This window comes from Pipra filicauda, unplaced genomic scaffold, assembly GCF_003945595.2.
Source record: "Pipra filicauda isolate LSUMZ 115617 unplaced genomic scaffold, ASM394559v2 scaffold142_size1944046_pilon, whole genome shotgun sequence".
Lineage (NCBI taxonomy): Eukaryota > Metazoa > Chordata > Aves > Passeriformes > Pipridae > Pipra > Pipra filicauda.
This window is the reverse complement of record NW_024103907.1, coordinates 1,804,086-1,826,387: the sequence shown is the minus strand read 5'-3', so window position 1 is coordinate 1,826,387 and position 22,302 is coordinate 1,804,086. Positions and strand designations below refer to the sequence as shown.

The 22,302-nt window shown below is 35.6% G+C and overlaps 1 protein-coding gene across 2 annotated transcripts in view; it reads right to left on the bottom strand.

The window, feature by feature from the left end:
- XPO4 (exportin 4) overlaps positions 1-22,302 on the bottom strand; it is a 76,218-nt gene that overhangs the window by 11,812 nt on the left and 42,104 nt on the right. For both annotated transcript variants that reach the window (XM_027743391.2, XM_027743392.2), the window contains exons 7-16: positions 16,686-16,798; positions 14,111-14,268; positions 13,680-13,854; positions 8,965-9,141; positions 6,628-6,770; positions 6,364-6,509; positions 4,883-5,060; positions 2,972-3,131; positions 1,145-1,314; positions 23-197 (exon numbers count right to left, since the gene is read on the bottom strand). In XM_027743391.2, the coding sequence (XP_027599192.2) occupies positions 23-197; positions 1,145-1,314; positions 2,972-3,131; positions 4,883-5,060; positions 6,364-6,509; positions 6,628-6,770; positions 8,965-9,141; positions 13,680-13,854; positions 14,111-14,268; positions 16,686-16,798 (1,595 nt within the window). The remainder of the gene's footprint in view (positions 1-22; positions 198-1,144; positions 1,315-2,971; positions 3,132-4,882; positions 5,061-6,363; positions 6,510-6,627; positions 6,771-8,964; positions 9,142-13,679; positions 13,855-14,110; positions 14,269-16,685; positions 16,799-22,302) is intronic.

Here is a 22,302-nt window from a genome sequence, read left to right as displayed (position 1 = left end):
TAAAAACATCAAAACAGCTTACCTCTGTCCAGTATTGTTGCTTTGTTTCTGTATCCATATGAGCAAAACCTCCTAAAACTAAAGCTTTCATTAGTGTTCTCTGCACAGAACTGGACAAATAGTGAAGAGGAGGGCTTCGCCTTGCAAACTGTTTAGCTAAATTCCACCAGTTTTCACACTGAATGACTAAGTTTGCCCTAAAAGAGGGAAAAACAATTTAAATAAGGATTTCACAAAATTATATGAATAGAGCACATCGGGTTGCTAGCAGTTGTCAGAAGTTTGTTAGGTTTTTTGAAAAAAATTCCTTTATTCTAAGGCTAAATTGCCTTTTGATTTTCATCTTACTAATGCCGCAGCTCTAAGATTTCTAAAGCATATACTCTGAAAACAGATCAATTCATATGGGAGAAAAGCAGGGAAGTGCTTTAGTTTTATGCACATATACACACACAGAGTTAATGGACATATTGCATGGATTAAAAGCTTAGTCTCATTATGTCATGATAAAATAAGCAGTTTATTCCAAAACTGGCTCCTGTGGGTTTTAAATTTTTTTTAAAAGAAAATTCCTCAAGTATTTAAAATCCTTAAGCTTCAGAACAGTCTTTCATCAGACTGTGAATGTATGATTGCATGTAATTTCAGAGAATTAAAACATTCATGAATTTCCTGCTTCACAGTATGCAATACCAAAAAAAACTTTCTGTAATTTGTCTGAATCCACAAAATCCTGGATTTAAAAAAAAAATTTATATGTTTAAAAAAACCACATTTTATACCGGCTTAGCCAATATCTGAACTCTTAATCAACAAAAATTAACAACACAAAAATCCTTGCAATAAGAGGGGAGACCAGGACAATTTTCCTTTCTCACTTTAAGAGTGAGGCACAAAGGTAAGGTAAGGAAAGTACATGTCTAAACAATAATAAAAATTTGGTGATGTTTTGTCAAATATAGGTCTCACTCCTCACTTTGTTAGACAAGTTTGTTGGGGTTTTTCCTCAGTTATAGTATGTTACTAAAGTAATTTGACTTACAGAAACATAAATATGAAGTGTCCTGTATCTGGATTACTTTGGCCAAAAAACTTTAAAGGAAGCAAAAGAAATTTTTTGACTTCCAGAGGTATAGCAACTTACCGCTCTCTCCTTTCCACTAATGTTACTAGCAGTTGTACAGTATCATTTGCAAGGTCCTGCTCTGAACTCCACACTGCCAGGTTACTGATCACTTTTTCTAAAAGGTAACCCACAATCCACTGGGAACCCTCTGTATCAGCACCAAATGCTGTACTAAATGGCAGACTTATCTATAAGAAAAGCATTAAAATGAGTGAGTTTTACAGAAGCCAGAAGCCCAAAGTGTATGGTAATCATTGTCAGCAAATTCTTTTCAGGCTGTCACTTCCTTCCTACTTAAATTACACAAATGTTACATAGACAAAGGCAAAGAACACCTGTAATAGAAAAGTCTTTGCCAAATTTATTTTGCAATTTTAAGCACAACACTTAAAACAAAAAAAAGTTTCTACCTCATTACAAAACCTGGTTTGAGTATGTCTAGCTTTTAAGGCCAAAGAAAGTTCAAAAGCTTTAATAATCAAAAGAAAGATCCCAAAATCACCTCCTGGAAGAGTTTTCATGAATTTAAGACAAAATTCCTCAAAATTCAGCAGTAAAAATTATTAGAAATAAATCTAGCTCTTGATCTAGATCAAATCTTTTAAAAATCTATTTTCAACTGAATTTTTCTGCATCTGCTTTCTGCAGACCGTTCTTTTAATCTACACATCTTTTAGGGAAGATGTCACACTATGGTCCTGGCACATTAAAATATGCTTCCTTGAAATTGCCTGTTCTCCTGTCTTTAAAAAAAAGTTTCTCATGAGTGAAATCCAAAGACTTCTTTAATAATTGTGCAGGGGCTTTCTGTCAGCACAACCACTAGCACTTCTAACTTTAAAACTCATGATATATACATGACTGAGCATAAGGTTTAAATAGAGGTTTCAATCACTTCCATATGTTAACACAAACTAAATGTGTGCATTTCCTAGATACTTTGTTTTGTTTCTTCACATCATTTTTCACGTGTATCCTAAGGTGCTCTCCAATTCTTCCCCAGCTGGCACCTTTACAAATTCTTAGCTGTGCTCTATGTAAAAGTTAAATAGTACTATTCCAAATATCTGCAAGTCTATGGTATACCTATTTTTGTTAAGGAGGGGCCTCCTGAAGCATTAGTATTCTTAGCTGCTTCAACAGTGGAAATAAAGGGGAGGAGGAGGAGGCGGCTTCCTTCTTGAAAAGTTAGAGTCAATTGGACCTCCTCAAGACAAGTGGCCTCTGTGAGCCAGCTGGATTACAGTTAGTTCGATAAGCAAAATCAGGATCAAATTCTAATCATGATTAGTGCTGTCCAAACATGATAAGAGGTTGCCCTTTACAAAGAATGTACCCTTGAAATCATGGTATATTCAATGAGAACGAGGACAGGAGAGAAAGTAGCATGACATTAGCTAATGTATACTACTTTGTGATGGTGTTAAATAGCTCAATCATCATCAGGTTACTCATTAAATCATCCATCAAGGGCAACCCCTGTATTAGAGATGAAATGTAAGATGGACAGTCAGAAGTAGTCTATAAAATTACTGTAGTCAGTGAGTTTCACCCACTATGTGGCCTGAGAGCATTGTTATTCTGCTATGGTGATGGCTACCAAAAAAAAAATAAATTCTCGAATTTGCAGCAAAATGTGCAAGAAGAGTCCCCTCACAACTTATATATTTCTGATTAACAAATGGAAGAAACCATCAAATTTCAAATTCCAAAATAAACCACAACATATTTAACATTAAAAATGCTTTAGCATTGCACTGTTAAACAGTTACACTGACATCTGCATTCACAGGATAATATTATTGCTAATACTCACCAATTAATTTATAAAAGTTACATCCTTACCTGATCATACAACTTTTCATCTACTAGGAGGTAAGTCTTTGCCCAGCGCTTGAGGAACCACACAATATCTTTGCCCATCTGGGGGCTCAGGAGGTGCGTGAGATTTGCCCTTATTGCTCTAGATTCTACTTCTGACACTCTTAAAATAGCAGATAACAACCTGCGGATTTAAAATACAATGAGGATGCTGAGACTGGTTTTTGGAGAAGGAAAGCAACTAACAAACTTCCATTTTTCACCAAATACAACAGGAGATCAGGATAACACAAAGTAGTTCAACTCTAATCAGGTAAAAAGCACCTGAATTTATTGTTTCTTGAAATGCAAGGAGAGAGGGAGGGAGAGAGACAGGATAGACTGGTAAATATCCTCCAAAAAATCATAATTGTGCTTTAAAAGGTGAACTTTGACATCAAAATTACTGCAACAAAGAATCCTCACAAGCATTGTGACAAATGGACTACTACTTGGAGCGCTTGAAAAGCTTTTTTGAAAAGCTGCTTCTCCCATCCTTGCACAAGAAAGTTTACTGACCAAATCAGTTCTAATTATGTAGCTTTCACAGTGTGACACAAACTAAAAAACAAATACAGAAATGACCACTTATTTGTCTCTTGTTTATCGCTGCAGAAAACCAGTCTGAAATAGCAGAACATCAGGTGATCATGTTAATAAACTCAGCCTATAAAATGACATTAAATGTTAGTTTTTTTAGTATGTCAATTAAGTTGTATAAGAATGTGATAGTGCACAAGAAATTCAGGAGTTGACGGTGGCCTGTATCTTGAAGATATTTCAGAGCTATTGACAGAGATCCTCAAGTCTCTCCTTATTTATATCTAACTTTATTTCCATCACCACTGAAACACTGCATCAAGAAATCCTGTTCAGTGACCACTTTTTGAAGCAGCCAACAGTATCAGTGAGAGGTATTCAAGGTTCTAAACATTAGGCACATACATCATTGCTAATGAAGATCCATTTTTTCTAGCTTCTTCCCAGAAGAAGACTTTTAAATAGACAACAACTAATCTTGGGTGAAGAATCTTCTATGTCAATTAAGAGTTGAATGAAATCTTCTGAAGTGTGAGGATTCAAATTAAGGAGTCCTTTGTGGGCATCAGCCTTCTTGTAAAAGGGAAGGGAAATCTCTCCTGCTTCTTTCATAGGCTAACAGTGATATGTGTACATAACTGACAAAAATTCCTCCTGCTCCAAGGATCAATTCTTCTGCTACTGCCAAGCTTGGGCAGTAACTCATATTCACAGCAGACAAGCTCACTGATGCTCTGGAAAGCATTAGCTTAAGATGCACATGTGCTGCATGAATTTTAGAGTATATATTATCAACTTTTTTTACTTAAATAATTTTAGGGAGTTTCTGTAATAGGTAGATCAAAGAGGAATTTTCAGTAGAGATATACAAAAAAAATCTCTATTTATTTCCAAGATTTTGCCTCATGTCCTCTGTTAAGACTATTAGGTATTAGGTCCACCTAGTCACTTCAGCATTCCCATCTTGACTCAGTGTTATCTGTTTTGATGCCTTACTCTCATTTTTCTTTTCAGTCCTTCCCTGGATCACCTTGACTTGAAATATCATCTATATTTACCCTGCCTTTCCTTATCCTAAAAAAAAAAACCAATCAACCAAACAAAAAAACTCACTTCATCCTTTCCATCTTTTCTTAATGCTCTTTTACAGCATTACCTTAATATGACTGTTATAAAACCATTCCTCTAAATTATTTGCCCTTACTTTAATAGTAGTTAAAAATGACATTTCTTTTTCAATGCTCAGTTTTTCAGTATTGCTTCTTTACTTTTCGCATTCACAGAAGTCCACTCACATTCTCATTTCTTCTCTTAAAAAGCATTTAACAAACTTAACAGCACAAGATGCATCCTTACCTAATTACAGAATCAGTTCTGTTGTACCCTGGGATGGAAGAGGCCTTTTCTCCTGGAGATCCCAGAATCTGAAGTGTTGTATTGATGTCAACCTCAGCTGAATGTTTAATGGAATATTCCATTACTTCTGGAGGTATTAGCGGAGTCTCTCCCTGAGTATCATTAGCCAAGAGGTAGCCTTACATTAAAAAAGAAAGAGTGATCACAACCTTCTACCCTAGGTTAACTTGCAGCTTTCTGATTAGAGAATCCATTGGCTTAACTGCAAACATCATACCAGAATCAAATGTTTGTACAACCTGACTAACATTGCTTAAATACAAAGGAATTAACTTTAGAATCCTTAAAGCATTTCAGCAGACAAAAACTTAAAGCGACAAGAAGAAACCACCAATTTAAAAACCAATTAAAAAAGAGGTAAGTTTTGCTTCATGTAAAAGTGCTACAGTCAATTCAACTATCTGGGAAAGGGACACCCCAAACCAACATTTTGATGTAATTTTTTTCTTGTTACGTGATAAAAAAAGCCTTGATTTTACACCTTTCCCACTGAGTCCATCTCATTTGGGACTTCTGTTTTCCTAACATTTCAAATCTGTCAGAGGTTTTAAGACACCAAATACATATCCTATAATACAGTTTTTCTTGCACAGCAACTGCAGATCAGGTGAAGCATGGGATTTTATACAATACTCTGGTATCCAGATAATATTAATTCCAGCTTTAGTTGAGTTTTCAATGTCTGATCCCATAGCTATCTGTGAGCTACAAATATAAACTCCATTCCACAGTATTACAAAATTATAAATACATTCATGTCAACATCTGAGAGTGATTAAAACATCAGATATAAAAAAAAAATCCCACAAAATACATATTATAATATAATCCTACAAAATGTATAGTATATGATATATTTCTCCTAACAAAGACATAGTTATTACGTTTTGCAAACATAAGTAAAATATTTTCATCTAAAAATTAAAACTGAAATTCAACTTCCCTGAAATATAACAAAATGGCAGGACATGGATCATCAGCACTGAGAAATTCTAGAACTTACTTGATTCTTGGCCACCACTGAGTACTACCATTATCCTGATCTCACACTGGTTCCCTTATAAAGTCATGTGCCTCCAGACAATACCACTGGTACCATGAACAGACTAATTTCTTGAATAGGTTGACTGATAACACAGCTGAAATCTATAACAAAATTAGTTGTGGGCATTTCCAAAGGACACTACCTCATGTAAAGATTTCATCAATCTTTTAAAGATAAACATTCATGTTATTCAGGCAGATGAAAGTAAAACAAAGACTTTGCAAGTAAGATGCATGTAAGATGAAATTATCATAAAGGATAAAAGGTATAGTCAATTAAGAGTAGTTGATATACAGGGTTTCTTTTTTTTTTTTTTAAGATGTCCCAGCTGCAACAAGACTACCAGAATTAGTACTATTTAAAGCTGTTCACTAACCTGTGACTAAAATAAGCCAATGAATATCCTCATACAGGTCATCAAGCACTTTATTGTCAATTGAACCTGATGCTGGTGAGGCAAGTAACTGCTGCTGATGTCTTTGCAACTGACCATGGAGCCTTGTCACTCGGTCTTCTAACAAACTGTGGACAAATAACAATAAAATAACTTCACTGCTTTTAAATTGTTTTGGCCAAGTCAGGCTTTTCATATGTGATGGCTTTACTGATTCGCATTCATGACTATTTTTTTTGTACTTACCTTGTAAGAAGAGGTATACAGTGTTCTGCAGCAATTCTGCCCAGCATGCCTACACTGGCCAACTGGTCACAGAACTGGTCTCTGTCATCCTCCTGCAGCTCACTTATTTCTTCTTCTTCCCGAGAGGCCACACCATTGGCAGTCTTTGGTTATTTCAACAAAATTAGAAGCAACCAGTTAAGAGTCATACTTGTTAAATTTACCATCATCAGTTTTCTGCATTATTTTGGTACTTTCTTTCAAGGTGTTTTGCATGGATGAACAACAAATTTGTAGTAAATTAAACACTGAAGAGTTAAACAGAGTCAACATGGGTTCATATTGTTTTAAAATCAGCATTTCACAAACTCATGAGCAAAATGTCACACAGTTAATTTGTCTACTTGTTACTGTTTCCAATAGTGCTCTCAAGTAAAAAGATTCACTGTGAAAAGACTCAAGAATAGGACTTATGAAAATTGATACCTGTTATTAATAGTATAAACACAAGTTGGTCAGTAGCAAAGCAGCTTCTTTACATTTTATAAATCAGCTCTGTTGTGTATCCACTGCTAGAAGTGTGATATAAGGTACTGAATTAGTCTGGCTCACAGAGATGGTCTCCAAAACCAATGATGAAAAGATTGTTGAAGTACATTTGTATTTCGAATCACGTATATAGCAAACAAAGAACCATTTTAAATACTGGAACTTCCATGCTTTTTCCTATTCATTAGTCGAAGATATTGTTGTCAGTTGTCTGAGATCTTACAGAAATCATGTAATAGGTACTATTTTTCAAGATGAAATCAAAGTAATCTCTTTTATTAAAGATTTTCCATAACCTACTGTTTGAAAGGAAATAGTAGTTTAAAAAGTACTACTTAAAAATAAAAAAGTACTTTAAAAAGTAAATGCTATAACCTCAGGAAAACAGAAGACTAATAATCATCATCATCATCATCTCAGTTTTATGTTTTGCTGATGCAAAGTTGCACTGTTCAATTTCTCACAGTTTATCTTGGTTGCATTATAAAACTATTTAAATAATAATCAGATCTTACTCCTTGAAGAGATGAACCATGATATGTAGAAACTAAGTATCAGTATTAAAAGTTTTCAAAATCTCTTGAATACTCATAAAATTTATGCAAGTAACAAAGAGAGAGAAAGCTATCAGTTTGCTTTATTTCTACAGGTCCTGGAAAACTGAATCCACACACAACTCCTTATACCAAGTGCTTCTAACCCATCTTTTCTTTATGTAACCAGGCAAATCATTCTCTTTTGGCAACTTCAAAGTTGCAGCTGTTTACTGAAGGGTGAGCCTCTGCTCTCAAAGTAGGGATTGAAAGTTCCTGTTACTGCTTTGATATTGAACAAGAAGCATTCTAAAATGCCAGCTGTGGCTTTTAAAAGGTTACCCATGGGATAAATGACTTATCTCACAGAATGACATGAATTAACCTGTGTATACAAGTTATGTCAAGACCGCCTGATATGAATTCAAAGTTCTCTAGTGAAATATTTCTCTTGGTTTTGGCACTGTTATTACCATCTGTTACATACTGAGATAGCAGAATTAAGTTTTATACAATGCTTTTCAGAATGAGGTATCTCAGAGATCTTTGCACAGCATCAAACTAAAGAGAGATTTTATAGAGTTATTGAATTGAATCTATGCAATAATTAATTCATCTAACATCTACACCCAACTTTCGGCATAAGAATCTATTCTAGAAAGATCCAGACTACTTGCAAATATACTAATCTGCTTTCTTTCTCAATGGCTACAGAGATACTTGATGTACTTTTAGGCTTTCTTTAGAACAGTCACCTGTTCAAAAATTCAACCGGGAATTCAAGTTATCCTAAAGGACCACATGATATTCCAAGTTTCTTCTATCCTGAGCATAGTCAGCCCACATTTTTTCAGATATTTATGCATTATACTTTGAAGGTAATGTATGGGAGCTAACAATCATAAAATAGGCTTTCAATTTCTTCAACTGAGAATTTTGATCAGGTCTCTAAGGACATCCAGAGAAGGATGGTCAAAAGTTTAGTCACTGTATCTATGGGAAGAAAGCAAAATACACATTGATCCGAGTTACAGGTTTACTTTTTTCTAATTTTTTTAAGTGATTTCCAACTTTGCATTTCTTTATTTCCTCTTCAGAATGTGAGAAACAGACTGGGAAATGACAACTGAGTAACAAATTCGTCAATTTTTTCATTTCCAAAGCCACAAATAGCAATTCTACACTCGCTGCCTTGAGTTACATAATAAATACACACCAAAAGACGTGGGCTAGCTACTATATGTCATCATCAAAATCTACTACAATGAGGGCTTACCAAATTCCTTGTGCCATCAGGAGCAGCTAGATGGCACTGAATGTAGGAATTAAAGACTTGAACAGCATGTTGGGTAAAGAAACCTTTATGGAAATGTTTGTCATCTTGTACCAAAGTAAGCCAAGATTCCAGCAACTTATCATATGCCTCCATATACACCATGTCATCTTTGTCAAGCTGTAAGAGATGAAAAAAACAAATGAAAAATCTTATTCCTAAACAAAACCACAGGAACGTGCTTATATTCATTATTAAACAGATGTTCTTCTACTGTTGAAACAAAAAGAAATCAGTCACAAACCCCATCTAAGGATAGCCAAGATTGAAGCAATGCATCAAAAAGGTCAGTGCAGCTTTCGTGCTTGCTAGGCTTTTAAAAAACTATCAGTGTGTTGAGCTGTTTCTCTTCATCTGATGTTGCATATAAATTTATATGTATTCCACTACTACTGAAATAAAGAGACAGAAAAGACAATGATTCTCTTTTCCACAGGAAATTACTGCAAGATTGCCATGTGTTCAAGAAACCTTACTACAGGTAGCCAGTTTTGATGAATAATCACAACTTCTCATTCTATAAGCAAACCAAAAAACAGTGGAAAAGCCTGCACCTCCAATTACTTGATGTATTTCAACTGATGCTTCATGTTTCTAACCATTCATATGTGCTTCTACGTAGTACTTAAGCTGCAGAAGGAAACAACTTATCTGAAATACAAAGTCCTGGGTTACAGGCAGACTAAAAAACCCAAACAGCAAAGAGGCCATTTATTTTAAAAATATTTTTAATATAACTATCAACTTTTTGTCTTGATGTAAAAATTGAACTTTTGTAAATATATCCAACCTCCAATAACTCCAGTGTGACTGTACAGATAAACATGCTGCTAAGACGCTAAACTCCCTCTAAGAAGTCTTCTCAAGTTTTAACCAACAGGATGGCTCACAGAAGTTACTTTCAGATAGCAGAGCTTAGTAAAATGGTTCATTGATGAAATAAAGAGACATTAAGGCCTTAATCATGCTCCAGACACAAGAATTCCTGACTTTCAGTGAAGTTACAAACATGGTTGAATGAACAGGCAAGGAAAAGAAAACACTGGCTGATTAAGAGGAAGAACTGATATCACACTGGAAGTGTTTCAAGATAGCTTCACCGCATCATTTTGTAACTGCAAAGTGGTCATATTTGCATAAGTTAAAATATGGGACACACTGATGCAATTGCAAAACCAAAAGCTGAAGATGACAAGGAGAGAGGCAAAATTGCATTCAACACTAACATAAGTCACAAATTTGGGAAGGACAACATAACACATCTTTTTAAAACTTGGCTAAAGGTCACATGAATTTACAGACAGTCATTTAATCCTAAAATATTTTTATATGTATGTAATATATATACATCTATTAACCTACATACAACTTTTCATAATTTATAAGAATCAAGAGCATAAGCAAATAAACACACATCTTTATGAACAACAAAATACCCTCAAAATACATCCAATTCATTTATTTGAAAAGGTAATAAAGAAGATAATGTCATGAAGAAAAATTATTTTAACTCTAAGATATTCTCATAAGCAATCTAGGACTAATATGCCTCTATAAAGTACATGCCCAATAGTAGAAAGATTTTATCCATATTGAACCAATACGGTCCCAAAGAAACCTTACTAAAAATCCCAATCCTTATTTCAGATTACCTACAGCTGAGCTACTGAAGATGTCCTACAGATAAAGTGTTGTGCTGTAGACTGGAGAGCTTAATCATTCTGATGGATCAGAACTCAGATCTTCAAGAAAGGCAAGATAAAACCAACAAAGTTAAAGCAAAAATTCTTAATTCCTCTACTACAGGAAACAAGAAGAAATTTGGCCCTTCTTCCTTCACAGTTTGCTGACCCTTTGAAGAACGAACACTACAAAAAATTGTCAAGCAGCAATAAGCTAGAAAGCGTTGGAAGCACAGCAGAGAAGACCAAATTCGGAATGATCTCTGCCATCACATGATACTTAAAAAATATCATGAAACAGAACAATGCATTGAGATTCAGTCTGAGAAAAAGAAGCCTTTGATATAGTTTCTTAATTTAAAGTCAAATATAATTTGACTTTTCATCCAACATCCTGTTTAAACTCTTCACTACTTCAGATGGACTATTTGATTTCTACTTTTGCAAAAGCATTAGGTGTTAAGCAAGGTGGAGCATAGCTGTGGACAAGTATTTACTCTCAGACCTAGTGCCATTAAAGGAAGAGACTACTGGTCCAACTTGCACTGTAAACCAGCATTGCTGAAGCTTACTGCTCTCCCTCCATTAGCATAGCTGTTCAGGCAAATGTTCAAACTTCCTTCAGTCAATCTCTCCAACCCTAAGCGGCAGGTTAATGTGAAACAGTTTGAACACGATATTTAGATTGTGGGTTTCCCCCCTTGGTTGAAAATCACTATTAGCTGCTTTGAAGTGGTTTGCATATTTTGATCCACGTTTTGACAGTTTTCATAGCAGATCTTGAGCAAAACAGATTCCTTGTCCCTCATGGGCTTTCTGCTGTGTTCACATGATACGTTCTGCTGGCACAAAGTGGCAGAAATATGAGGAAAACAGCTTTTTTAACCAGCAAAGCTTAAGGAGTATGCCTGCCTGCCTTCTGCTGCACTTCGTATTTCTGAAAAGCTCTGAGAACTCTACTGAGCCCAACACACATGGTATTTTATATATCAAAAAGCTCTTAATTGCAGACAGCACATGAGCTCACAGAAGGTATCACTTCACACATTCTAAGCAAGAAGCTTGGGGAACACATTAATCATGGCTGCGACATTCCTAAGCCAAAAGATCGTTTCCAGGGATGCAAAATAGTACTTCCATAGGCACAGCACACATTACACCATCAGGACTAAGTTAGCAGTAACTTGAAAGTCTTGGTAGCATGCCTTATTGCTCATGCACTGTTAAGATATAAGCATTATTTTTTGGAAGGTACATCACTACAGAATTCTGTATCATTCTGAAAATCAGAGAAACAACATCAAGTTGAGACACCTATAAGAGCAGTAACAGAACAGGAGGGGTGAAAGTGTAATGTTCCTCTTTTCACAGGATGATTTAAAGATTGAAGGACAGTGAGAAAATTCCCCCAAACAACAATAACAAAAAAAAAACCCTCTTGCATTCTCTTGTTTTGATGCTGCTTAATCTGAGAACATTTAATACTGACAGAAGTTTCTTCAGCAAAACCTATGGGATCAAATATGTGTAGCAGCCACAGTTTACTAGGCATAACTAGCTAGTCATTTCCAAAATAAACTTTTTATCAGATAACGTACATGCTATTGTAAGATTTTGCTGAGAAATTAAGTGTTTTGAATGGCATTATGTTGAACACTGTTTTCATTAAATATGATTGCTTATTCTAGTCCTCAAGTAACAAGAGGCTAACTGAGGAAACAACATCCCTTTAGTCCCTTGAATTAAATGACAGCTGCCTGTGGTTTTTACTAAATCTTTTCTATAAGGGCTTCAGGAGCATTCCTAAATGTATGGGTGAGCACTAGAACACATGTTCAATGTTCTACTAGAAAATTCCAAAAGCAGAGCAAAATTTGACCAATAAGGTCTGGAAAGTAGCTGTATTTCAGACTCTGAATTTAATCACCAATTTTTTGATTAAGATATGAAAAAACTTTAAAGTTTAAGTGAGCACCGGGCCAAATGTAATACATTTTAACCTTGCAGTGAAGAGATGATTTAATGCCCTGCAATGAATGCTAATTAACACACCTGTGTTCTCTAGTAACGAAACATGTCCATCAACTTTGTAACTAAATACTTCTATAATTATTTTCAAACTCAGGTAATTAACCTTAGTCATTATACGAAACGAGAAAAAAAATACTTTCTCGTGTTAATAGGGAAATATTGGTTAGTATCTTGATAATCTCATTTTATATCTACATCTACTGCATATAAATAGCTGAAGTGCAAGATTATTCACCTTAATTTTTATGTTTGTTTTTTTTTTTCCCTTGAACTAGGTCTCCTTAGGGGTTTTTATTTTTAATGCAATTTTTAGAAGCAGAAAACTTGGACTTCCCCATTAGTCTTTAGCGTTACAACCAAAATTTGAAAGAAGAGAAGAAAATCCTCTTAGTTTCTGTGCTAGATTTGTACACACAATTACCATTTGAACTGTGTCAGTGATGAAGGCATGATCTGAACAGCTTAGAAATCTGGAGTTAACAACAGATCTTAATGGCTACATTCACTTAAAACAGACACCCTGAAACAGAACTCCTGACAGCAGTTAATTTGCAGTCTGTCCATATGTTCGCATAGTCATTTTAAGCTTTTGGGACTGTAGCTTGTTTACTACCTACAACAGTTTTCAGAGAAGTCCTACAACAGCAAGTCAGCAATATCTAAGACTTCAATATTTTTAAATTAATCCATTCTTTTTAAAATTAAAAATTTAAGACAAGTATTTTAAATCAAAACAAAATCTGAAAGATGAACAAAGTGTGTAATTTTGTTCATTACACTGCGTGAAATAAAAAGAAAACTCTCTCAGAAAGGATTTCAGAAATCTAGGACAAAACCACTGAATTCACAACGGTTATTAACAAAACAGCCAAATTCTCCTGTCGCTTGTGCTTATCACAATTAGAGAGAAACAAAAAAGACTACCTCCTATTTGCAGCTACTTACCACTTCTTCCAAGGCAGCACTTCTTCCAAAGGAACAGGTGAGGTGTGCGAGGCAGTTTACAAATGAAGAGAAAAGTTCATTTGGAATGGCCGTTAAAATATTGCGAGGAAATACAGTTATCAGGTTGCTGATAATACTGGAAATTCCCACTGCTTCAGAGTCTTCTATTTCAATTCTATAGATAGAAACAGCAGGTTTTTGCCATTAAGAAAAATGTTAAAAGGGAATAGGTTTTGTTGATACACTTTCAATCAATAAATCTACTTCATATTATGTAAGCACCACCTACTTTAAATTGCCTTTTCTTTCAACAGTACGTACAAATTATACCCAGAAATAAGCAAGCCATACCACTTCTCCACACAGATATGCTACACCCCAAACTGAAGATTAAAAGATGCCATCTAAATTTAGAGAGCAGGCATACATACCCATTGATAGTATTCAGTAATCCCTCAATGAAGTGTGCCAGGTAATCAACTTGTGAACCTTCATCAGGAAAGACTGGCCCGTGCAAAGACGCCAGCTGTGCCAGGCACTGTAATGAATCTTGGGCCATATCTGTATCTTCTCTGATTTTTCGATGTACCTTTCAGGAAGTGAGGTAGTTAATAATACATGAAAACAGGGTGTTCTTAAAACAGTCACATGGCTCTCAATCCAAAAGAGCACAAACCAAAAAAAGCTTACTATAACTTCCATTCAGTCTGAAATGCAAGGGTTTCTATAACTCCCTAAACCATGGCAAATGTCGAGATAGTGACTCAGCTCACAAAATCGTAAGCTGTGAGTTAGCTCACTGAAACTAACATTTAGTTAAGGCTCACCTACATGTTGAAAATTGAACTGTCTACTGAATGTTATGTCTTAAAGAGGGAAACAGATGCCAGCCAGTCAGACATGCTGCTCTTTCTAAAAACAGCAATAATGACAGTCATCTCTATTATGCTAACTATGCCTAGGCTATAGAGTCTTGCTAAAGTTAGTCAACGAGTTCAATCAAGATTATATAGATGCTTCTTTAGCAGAGGTAAACACTGAAGACATATACAAAAATGAATGCATCACTTCCTTGGCAACACCCTCATGTTATACAAGACCAACAGTAATCTTCCTGTATTTCTGCAAACTGTTATGTCATTACTTCTGTTGTTGAGACTTTCTAGATTAAAATCTTACTATTTCAACAAACATATTCTCACATACTTATCTGAATCGTCAAGTATGGATTTAAAGAATTTTCTTAGGCTCATGCCTCCTATTTTTTCACATAAGATTTACTGGATAAATAAAGAAATATAGAGTAGTTTTTTCAGCCAGAAGCAAAATTTAGTTAAATTATTTCAGCAATATTATACATAAAAGTACAGTTAAAACACTAACCATTTCTCTGTGGTGTTATAGTTGCAAGTTCACCCAACTCATAACTAGTTGGATTAGCTGCAAAGTTAATCCCTGAAAAATCAAACTAGCAGGAGAAATAAACCCTGCAACAGAAATACCCTTCCTAATATACAACCCACACGAGGCTGAGATTAGAACTGGAGGCACTCACTTTAACACGGCAGTCCAGCCAATTTTTGCAAGGTTATTAAAATTTCTCAGATCAGATAAGTGAATTAAAATTACTACCAGTCACTTATGTTACTTCAAACAGCAAGCTACTACTAAAAGGCTCAACCACTGCAAATCAGGAATCTAAAACCAAAACAGACAGCATACTGCCCTGGCTAGTGTTCACTGAAGCACAGGCAAGCTTTGGTTACTATTAAGTAACACGCAAATGTACTAAAACAAACCTGTATATTATTCAAAAATTTTTTTCTTATCACAAATAAGTAACTGTAAACCAATCAAGAAAATGGATACCTAACTCTGACAAGTTCATACTATTAAATGAGGAAGGGTTCACATGTAAGCCAAAAAGTTATTTGCATGTGGAGGTTCACAGCTGACAGTAGCAACTGTCTGGATAGTCTAGACAGCTGTTCAGATTGTGTGTAGCTGCTAAGAGTTCTGCCAGTGATTTTTTTTTACCTTTTCAAAACTACTGGAACAGATAAATTTTTACTTTTATTGCAAGTTTTTAAAAAAATTAAATTTATCAAAAAATCCTATAAAGTAAGGACATATATCCAAACGTACTGTCAAGCAACACTAGAGAGTTAAATTCACATTGTCTAATGACAACTTTGTCCAAGTTTTGAGCACATCATTTCTCTGCTTTGCAAAAATGAAAAAAGCATGAGAATGCTGAATTCTCAGGTCCCAAGAGATGTAATGTAAGTTAAATCGCATAGTAAATGAATTTATAAGTCAATATATGTTGCTGCTGCAGTTAAGTCCTTGCTGAGCAATAACTACAAACTTCTCCCAACAGTTGCAGAAAGAAAACAATACTAGTTTTATCCATTTTTAAAACTGTAGGGTTTTTAAGTTAAGGAAACTGAGTTCCCCTCTCTCAACACTACTTCTTCCTCATTCCTCTAGCTTATTTTCTATTTTAACTTGTTTGGATTTACTTTGTGCTGAGGAAAGAGGTAGAGATTCTGTATGCTGAAACTGGCTAGAAAACTACAACTACATTATTTATTTTCAGCTGTTCCCTTGAGTAAATGCTTTAAGATCTGCAAACACAAACTGCACAAACTCTCATCTTTTCTGAGAGCCCTTACACTTATCTGAAAGATATACTCTACTACTGCTCATCAGGCTTGGTTTTGTCTGATGAGAATACGTCCAAAAGTATTAAATGTAAAAAAGTTTAGATAACTATAATACCTTTTTCTTTAGCTAATGGTTATCAATTTAAAACAATTAATAGGCAAAACATATATTCAAACCTAGGAAAAAGACAATCCTTCTGTCTGCTTTGATAAGCAAGCTGAATATAACAGAATCAGTCCTACCTGATGCAAAAGGAAGAGTCCAACAATACAGTTTTAGAACAGGAAGGAGCTGCTTTCCCTGCGGTCTGGACTATGAAAGTTGAAGAAAGAAACTTACTGTAAAGAAAAGCTCCATAACTCTGCTGTCCAGGAGAGTCTCGCGCCAGGATTCTGTTGGCTTTAGCATCACATTTTGTGAGGATTCAAACATAGCTATATAATGTCTGCCCAGTTATCTGGTGTCAAGGTCAACAATAACATTCCTACTTGGCTTTAAAAAAATCCTAGATACAACAGGATCCATTCAGAAAGAATGTAATGGAAACAAACTTTAAGCCTCTTCACATACACAGCATAATTCATGCATGAGGCCAAGGAATAAAAGGTATTAAGTATTGAAAAAAAGAATGCTCCAGGAATGTTAGATAACAGTTTGATCATAATTATGAGACATACCATAGCGATACGATCACTTTGATAACCAGGGTGTCTAATGCGACACAGCGAGAAGGGACAAAAGCGACCGCAATTAACAGGTGTTAAAATTTATGCAAAATAGGAAATAATTTTCTAAAAAATTTTCCTGGCAGCTTTTAAAAAGGCCTTACCATAGCTAAAGATAGCTCATTGAAATCTATATCCTATTTTTCTAAATAGCCAAATATGCATCACAGAATACAGATATGTTAGCTCTGCATGAAGCTACATTTTCTAATCATTGAGAACAAAAGCATAAGACAGCACAAGGCATCGTCATATTAAACATGTTTGTAAGAGATGCATGTGAAAAATGAGCACACTGTGAAGCCATGATTTTACTGCACTCATTCCAGCTCTCACCACATATTTTGGCATAACTTAATTTACAAAATTCTGCAAATGTTCTAGTACAGAAAAAACAGAGACGTAAGCAAAAATATTTAAACAAGCAGGTTCAATTCTTTGTCAGTCTGGTCACGCAGAAGAGCGTTCAAAGATTTCTGAAGTGCTTCCTTTTGTGACACCACCCAATCCAAGTAGTAGTAAAAACGTTTTAACTCAGCAACTTACGTTTTATTTGTCTTTCTTAAACCCTACATTATCCTCCTTGATCCCTTTCTAACCCAACCGTCAGAGTAAGTAACAGCATGTTCAGCTGCACGTAATTTACTTACTGGTAATGAACTGCATTAACTTTTGTACTGTAAGTAATCAGGTATTATAAAATATGTGTATAAAAACCTATTTCTACGTCTAGAAGAAAATAAATTCTACAATGGTATCATGCGAGAAAGTAGACCCCTTAACTTTTGATGGGTTTTGTTTGAGGGAATAATATTTAAAGTTAGCATCTAGTTTAATAAGAATTGTGTCAAAACGTAGGATGCACACTTCTGGTTTAGTTACATGTGTCTTCTGAGTTCTGCCACAAAACAAAATTCCTAACAAAACTGTGCAAAACCACATTCCAAAAAAGGGGCTTTTTCCACAGCACAGTACCAAGTGTACCTTCACTGGTGCTATGTGTCCAGAACTTCTGTCAGCACGTTATGCTGCCTAAGAACAATCAGATATTTTCATTAGTGTAAAACAAAACCAGTTTCACAGTTTTAAAAATTATCAGTTATCAGTATATGTTGAACCATACCAAATCTGCATTCTTTCATATGGAGAAACGCTAAAAATCACAGAACTTTCTATTTTACTTCCCTCTGAGAAACAGACGCAATTTAAGTGGTCAAAAATGGTTTGGGGTTCTCCCCAGTGGAAAAAAAAAAAATTAAAATATGGGCATGAAATTATCACAAGCAAACATGCTTTATCAGGAGCAATATTACAAATTGAAACTAATTTTACCTGGCAAATTAAGCTATGCCTTTTTTTCCTTTTCATGTGGAATGTTTTAGTCAAAATGGTATTTTAAAACCGTTTACTGACAAGAATGCCCTTTGCTGTGAACATACCAATATCAGAAGACAACCACAGATACAATATCGATCTCTTAAAATAAATTTGTTCTTTGCTAGGTTGAGCCCACAGAGGGGATCAGCTACAAAACACTTTTCATGTGGAATGAAAGAAGGGCTAGTTTGCTGTCACTATTTTAACAAGGCTCACTATTTAGCAGCCCTATCCTGTTATTTTTAGTCCTGTTTCTCACGCTAATGGACTGATGACACATCTGACAATAGGAGATTTGTGGGTAAAATATCTGTTCACTGAACATCACAAATTATACCTCCACCTATCAATGGAGATCTTGAACCCATTTTCCATCACATACTAAATGTATGCAAACATTACCAGAAGTTGGCTGTGGAGATCCTTGCTGCCAAGAAATACCCCAGTTTATACTGTGCTATGGTTCAGCCTTATTAGCAGTAGTCTAGTTATGCCAAATCTGAAAAAAAATGGCACTAATTACCTAGTACATGCGTTACACAGGACAAATGCAGTCTTCATCATCCAAAATTAATTTACTTCTCAATGCTTATGAAGAAACAAAAAGTACAGTACTAGAACAACACTTTTTTTCTAAGCACTCAAGTTTAGACTTATGATTTAGACTTTTAATAGAGATTTATGATAAGCGTAGATCAGTCTGCCGTGACATCCTGGAGAGTTTGGGGAGTTTTCTATTTGTTTCTAAAATGAAAAACATTTGTAAACCACTTCTGGTAATAATAGAAATGCTTCTAACATTTCTAGTTCAACTGAGGAATTATTAACTCTTACTACAATTCACGTTGAATGACATGGAAATTCAGGCTAGGAAACAGCTACCAGAAGTATGTCAAAGTTTCACCCATTTTGCAAGGCTTAGGGCACTGATTCCTTCAGAGAGTAGAATCTTCTGCATGAATCAGAACAGATTATTCAATAACATGAACCAAACGCTTTTGAAAAGCATAAGAATATAACTAGATGCCTTCATGTATGATAAGGCTCATATGCTCACTATTAGTGTCTAGAAAGGAAAAGGAGAAGACCATAATGTTTAAAGAGAGATTTTCTTTTATCTTTGCTAAATTTATGCATGTAGACATTATGCTTGGTTTTGTTTCATGAGCTGGAAAAACGAGTAGTCTTTTTAAACTTACAAATTTTTAAAACTAATTTAGAAAACAAAGTTCGAGGTTTTATGTGCTTCTTGGAGAAACATATTAAGAAAAAGAAAATAAAGGACCAGCAAATGTGGAGTTTTCCTCCCACTCTTAGCCTCTGTCCCAGGAAGGGTCTGATCGGTGAAGATGCATATCAAAATATTTCATATCCTAAGGCAGGCATGAGGGATTATAATGTTTCACTTCAGTACTTGCCACAAATTCCAGTATCTGAGAATGGACCCCACAGTCTTTTTCCTAAGAGAGGCAAGTCTTGTTCTTCCACAAAGCAGTAAGTTTGGAACTCAATAATCAAAGCTGAGATTTCTCCTGCTAGAACCCCATTCACAAATTTGTCCACAGGAGTGAAGAACATCTCAGAAATGGAGGAAAAGCTCCCAGAGTGCTAAGGTCCAAATATCTTTCTTAAAAGTTATTTTAGTCACTTTACCTTTGTTGTCTGAAATATTTCTGGACAGCTTTGTGCCAGTCTCAGACTTGTATTTTACAATTAAAAAACTGCATTAGAAAGGTAAGTGCTTGGAGATCTGCCATACACTGTTAACATACTGATTTTATTCGGATTTTTAAGACCTCCGCTGCCTTTCTAGCTAGTCAGCCAAGAACATGGGATGAATCCAAGGAGCAACTGCCTAAAACTGATGCAGAGGCTTGCTGCCCCCTATGGAGAAATTCCTCACAGACCTTTCCATACCTTACACTCTCAGCAAATACATGCAGCAACCAGGACAAGGAACATATGCTTAAATATTTAATTATTAAACACAAGTATTCTTAACTACCATGAGAATGGAACAGTATTTTGTGTTGGAGACACTGGACTCAGACTGCAGCAACAGGGGGAGGAAGTGTAGGAACACCCAAGCTAATTTTAAACCTGGCCGATCCCAGAGCCTCTAGCAGTTTAGCCATTCCAGTACCAAGGCTCATGACCACCCAAGTGGATTCCCCAATTCCTGGTACATTCTGCTGCTATGGTTATACAGCTAATGGTATGCAAGCTAATCACCCCAAGCCTAACTTGCATTTAAAGCACCTATGCACAAGTAGTTGCCATGCAGATGTGGCTTACAAGTCATAGTGGCTGCCATCTAGGATGCTGATGACTATCGTTAAAAAACTGGAAACATAAACTACTGGGGCAAGCGAGCAGAACGTCAGCTCCCCTTCATAAAAACGGTGATTACTAGGATGCTCTTACGTTGCAACCTGATTTCAGAATTCATTCAGGAAAACCTAAATGAGAAAAGACTAGTAGTTAAAAAGTTCAGTATCAATATAAGTATCTTTAGTGCAATTGTGATCAAATTCAGGGGACCCGTCAATCTTACTGGTTTTGCCCAATGTTGTCTTAAAAAGTTGCTAGAAAGGATTGCCAAGAAAACATGTAGCACCCTAGAAATAATTTATAAACATCAAGGATTTCAAAGTCAGGTTAGTTTTCACCTAAAAGTGGTAAGTCTAAGAAAAGTAAAATGCAGCTCTCTTTTGCACTTTCATAAATACAGCTATTTCAGTTACACTGAATTTTTCTTTATATCCCAAACAATAGCCAGGACAATGCCCCAACCCTTTTTTCAGATAAGGACAGGCTGTTGTAGTAAATTCAGGATAATTCCAGGCTGCTAAAAACAAGGTCTATGAAAAGCAGCTGTGCTGCTGAAGAAATCTGTGTTGTAACTCTTTGGTACAGGTTGAATCCTTTCTGTAGCTATGCAGCAAATCAAGCTGGGGACCATGACCCGATAAAAAAAACACCCCCATGTGAGGTGGTTCCGTGCTCAGTATCATGCTCATGGGAGGTGATAAGGCAGGGTGCTTTTTCAGCAGCAATGCCAACTTGAATAATTTCTCAAAACAAAATCTCAAGTTTTCTGGAGCATTCTGTGTGGTTTTCATGCACTTCCATTATGTGCAACAGATGCTTCCAATCTGGGTTGGACTGAGTTCAGATCTTGAAAGTCTGCAGAACGGTATGGTTCACAGAATCTCCCAGACAGGTGTCTCATTCTGGCTTGAGGTTTAAAAGACATTTTCAAAACAGATATGAAAAGCTTTCTTCCTTTAACTGTGCGGCCAAGGAACACACACAAAAATGTTCAGATCAGACAAAAGCTTCAGTCAGTTCATACAACTGCCATTGCACCACTAACTTCAATGGAACGGCAATGATGCATATTAGCACAGTGCAACTCATTAGGTTTACGTAACCTGCATTTTAAATCCCCTATTCTACATTTATTAGAAAATTTGCCAGCTTGCCTCCAAACAAGTAAAGGCACCAAATCCAAAACAAGAACTAAAGCTCAAGCTTCTCTTTATGTACTATGACCCACACATTAAAGAGAATAAGGGATAAGTACTTCCATGACAGCTCCTAATGACAGATAACAGACACCTGTCTGTAGATGGGAGACAGCTGGACAAAAATCTTATGGTCTGCTGAAGAACTTTTCCATTTGAGGACATTCAACCAAAGCGCATTAGAATGTGGCTGCCAAGAACAGAGAAATCCCAAAATCAAGAAGATGGGAGAAACACCTCTGGAGGTAAAGTAATATAATTTATAATTACATCCTGACTTCACATGTTCATGCCAAGGTGCATTAAAACCCAGCAACATTCAGCTCC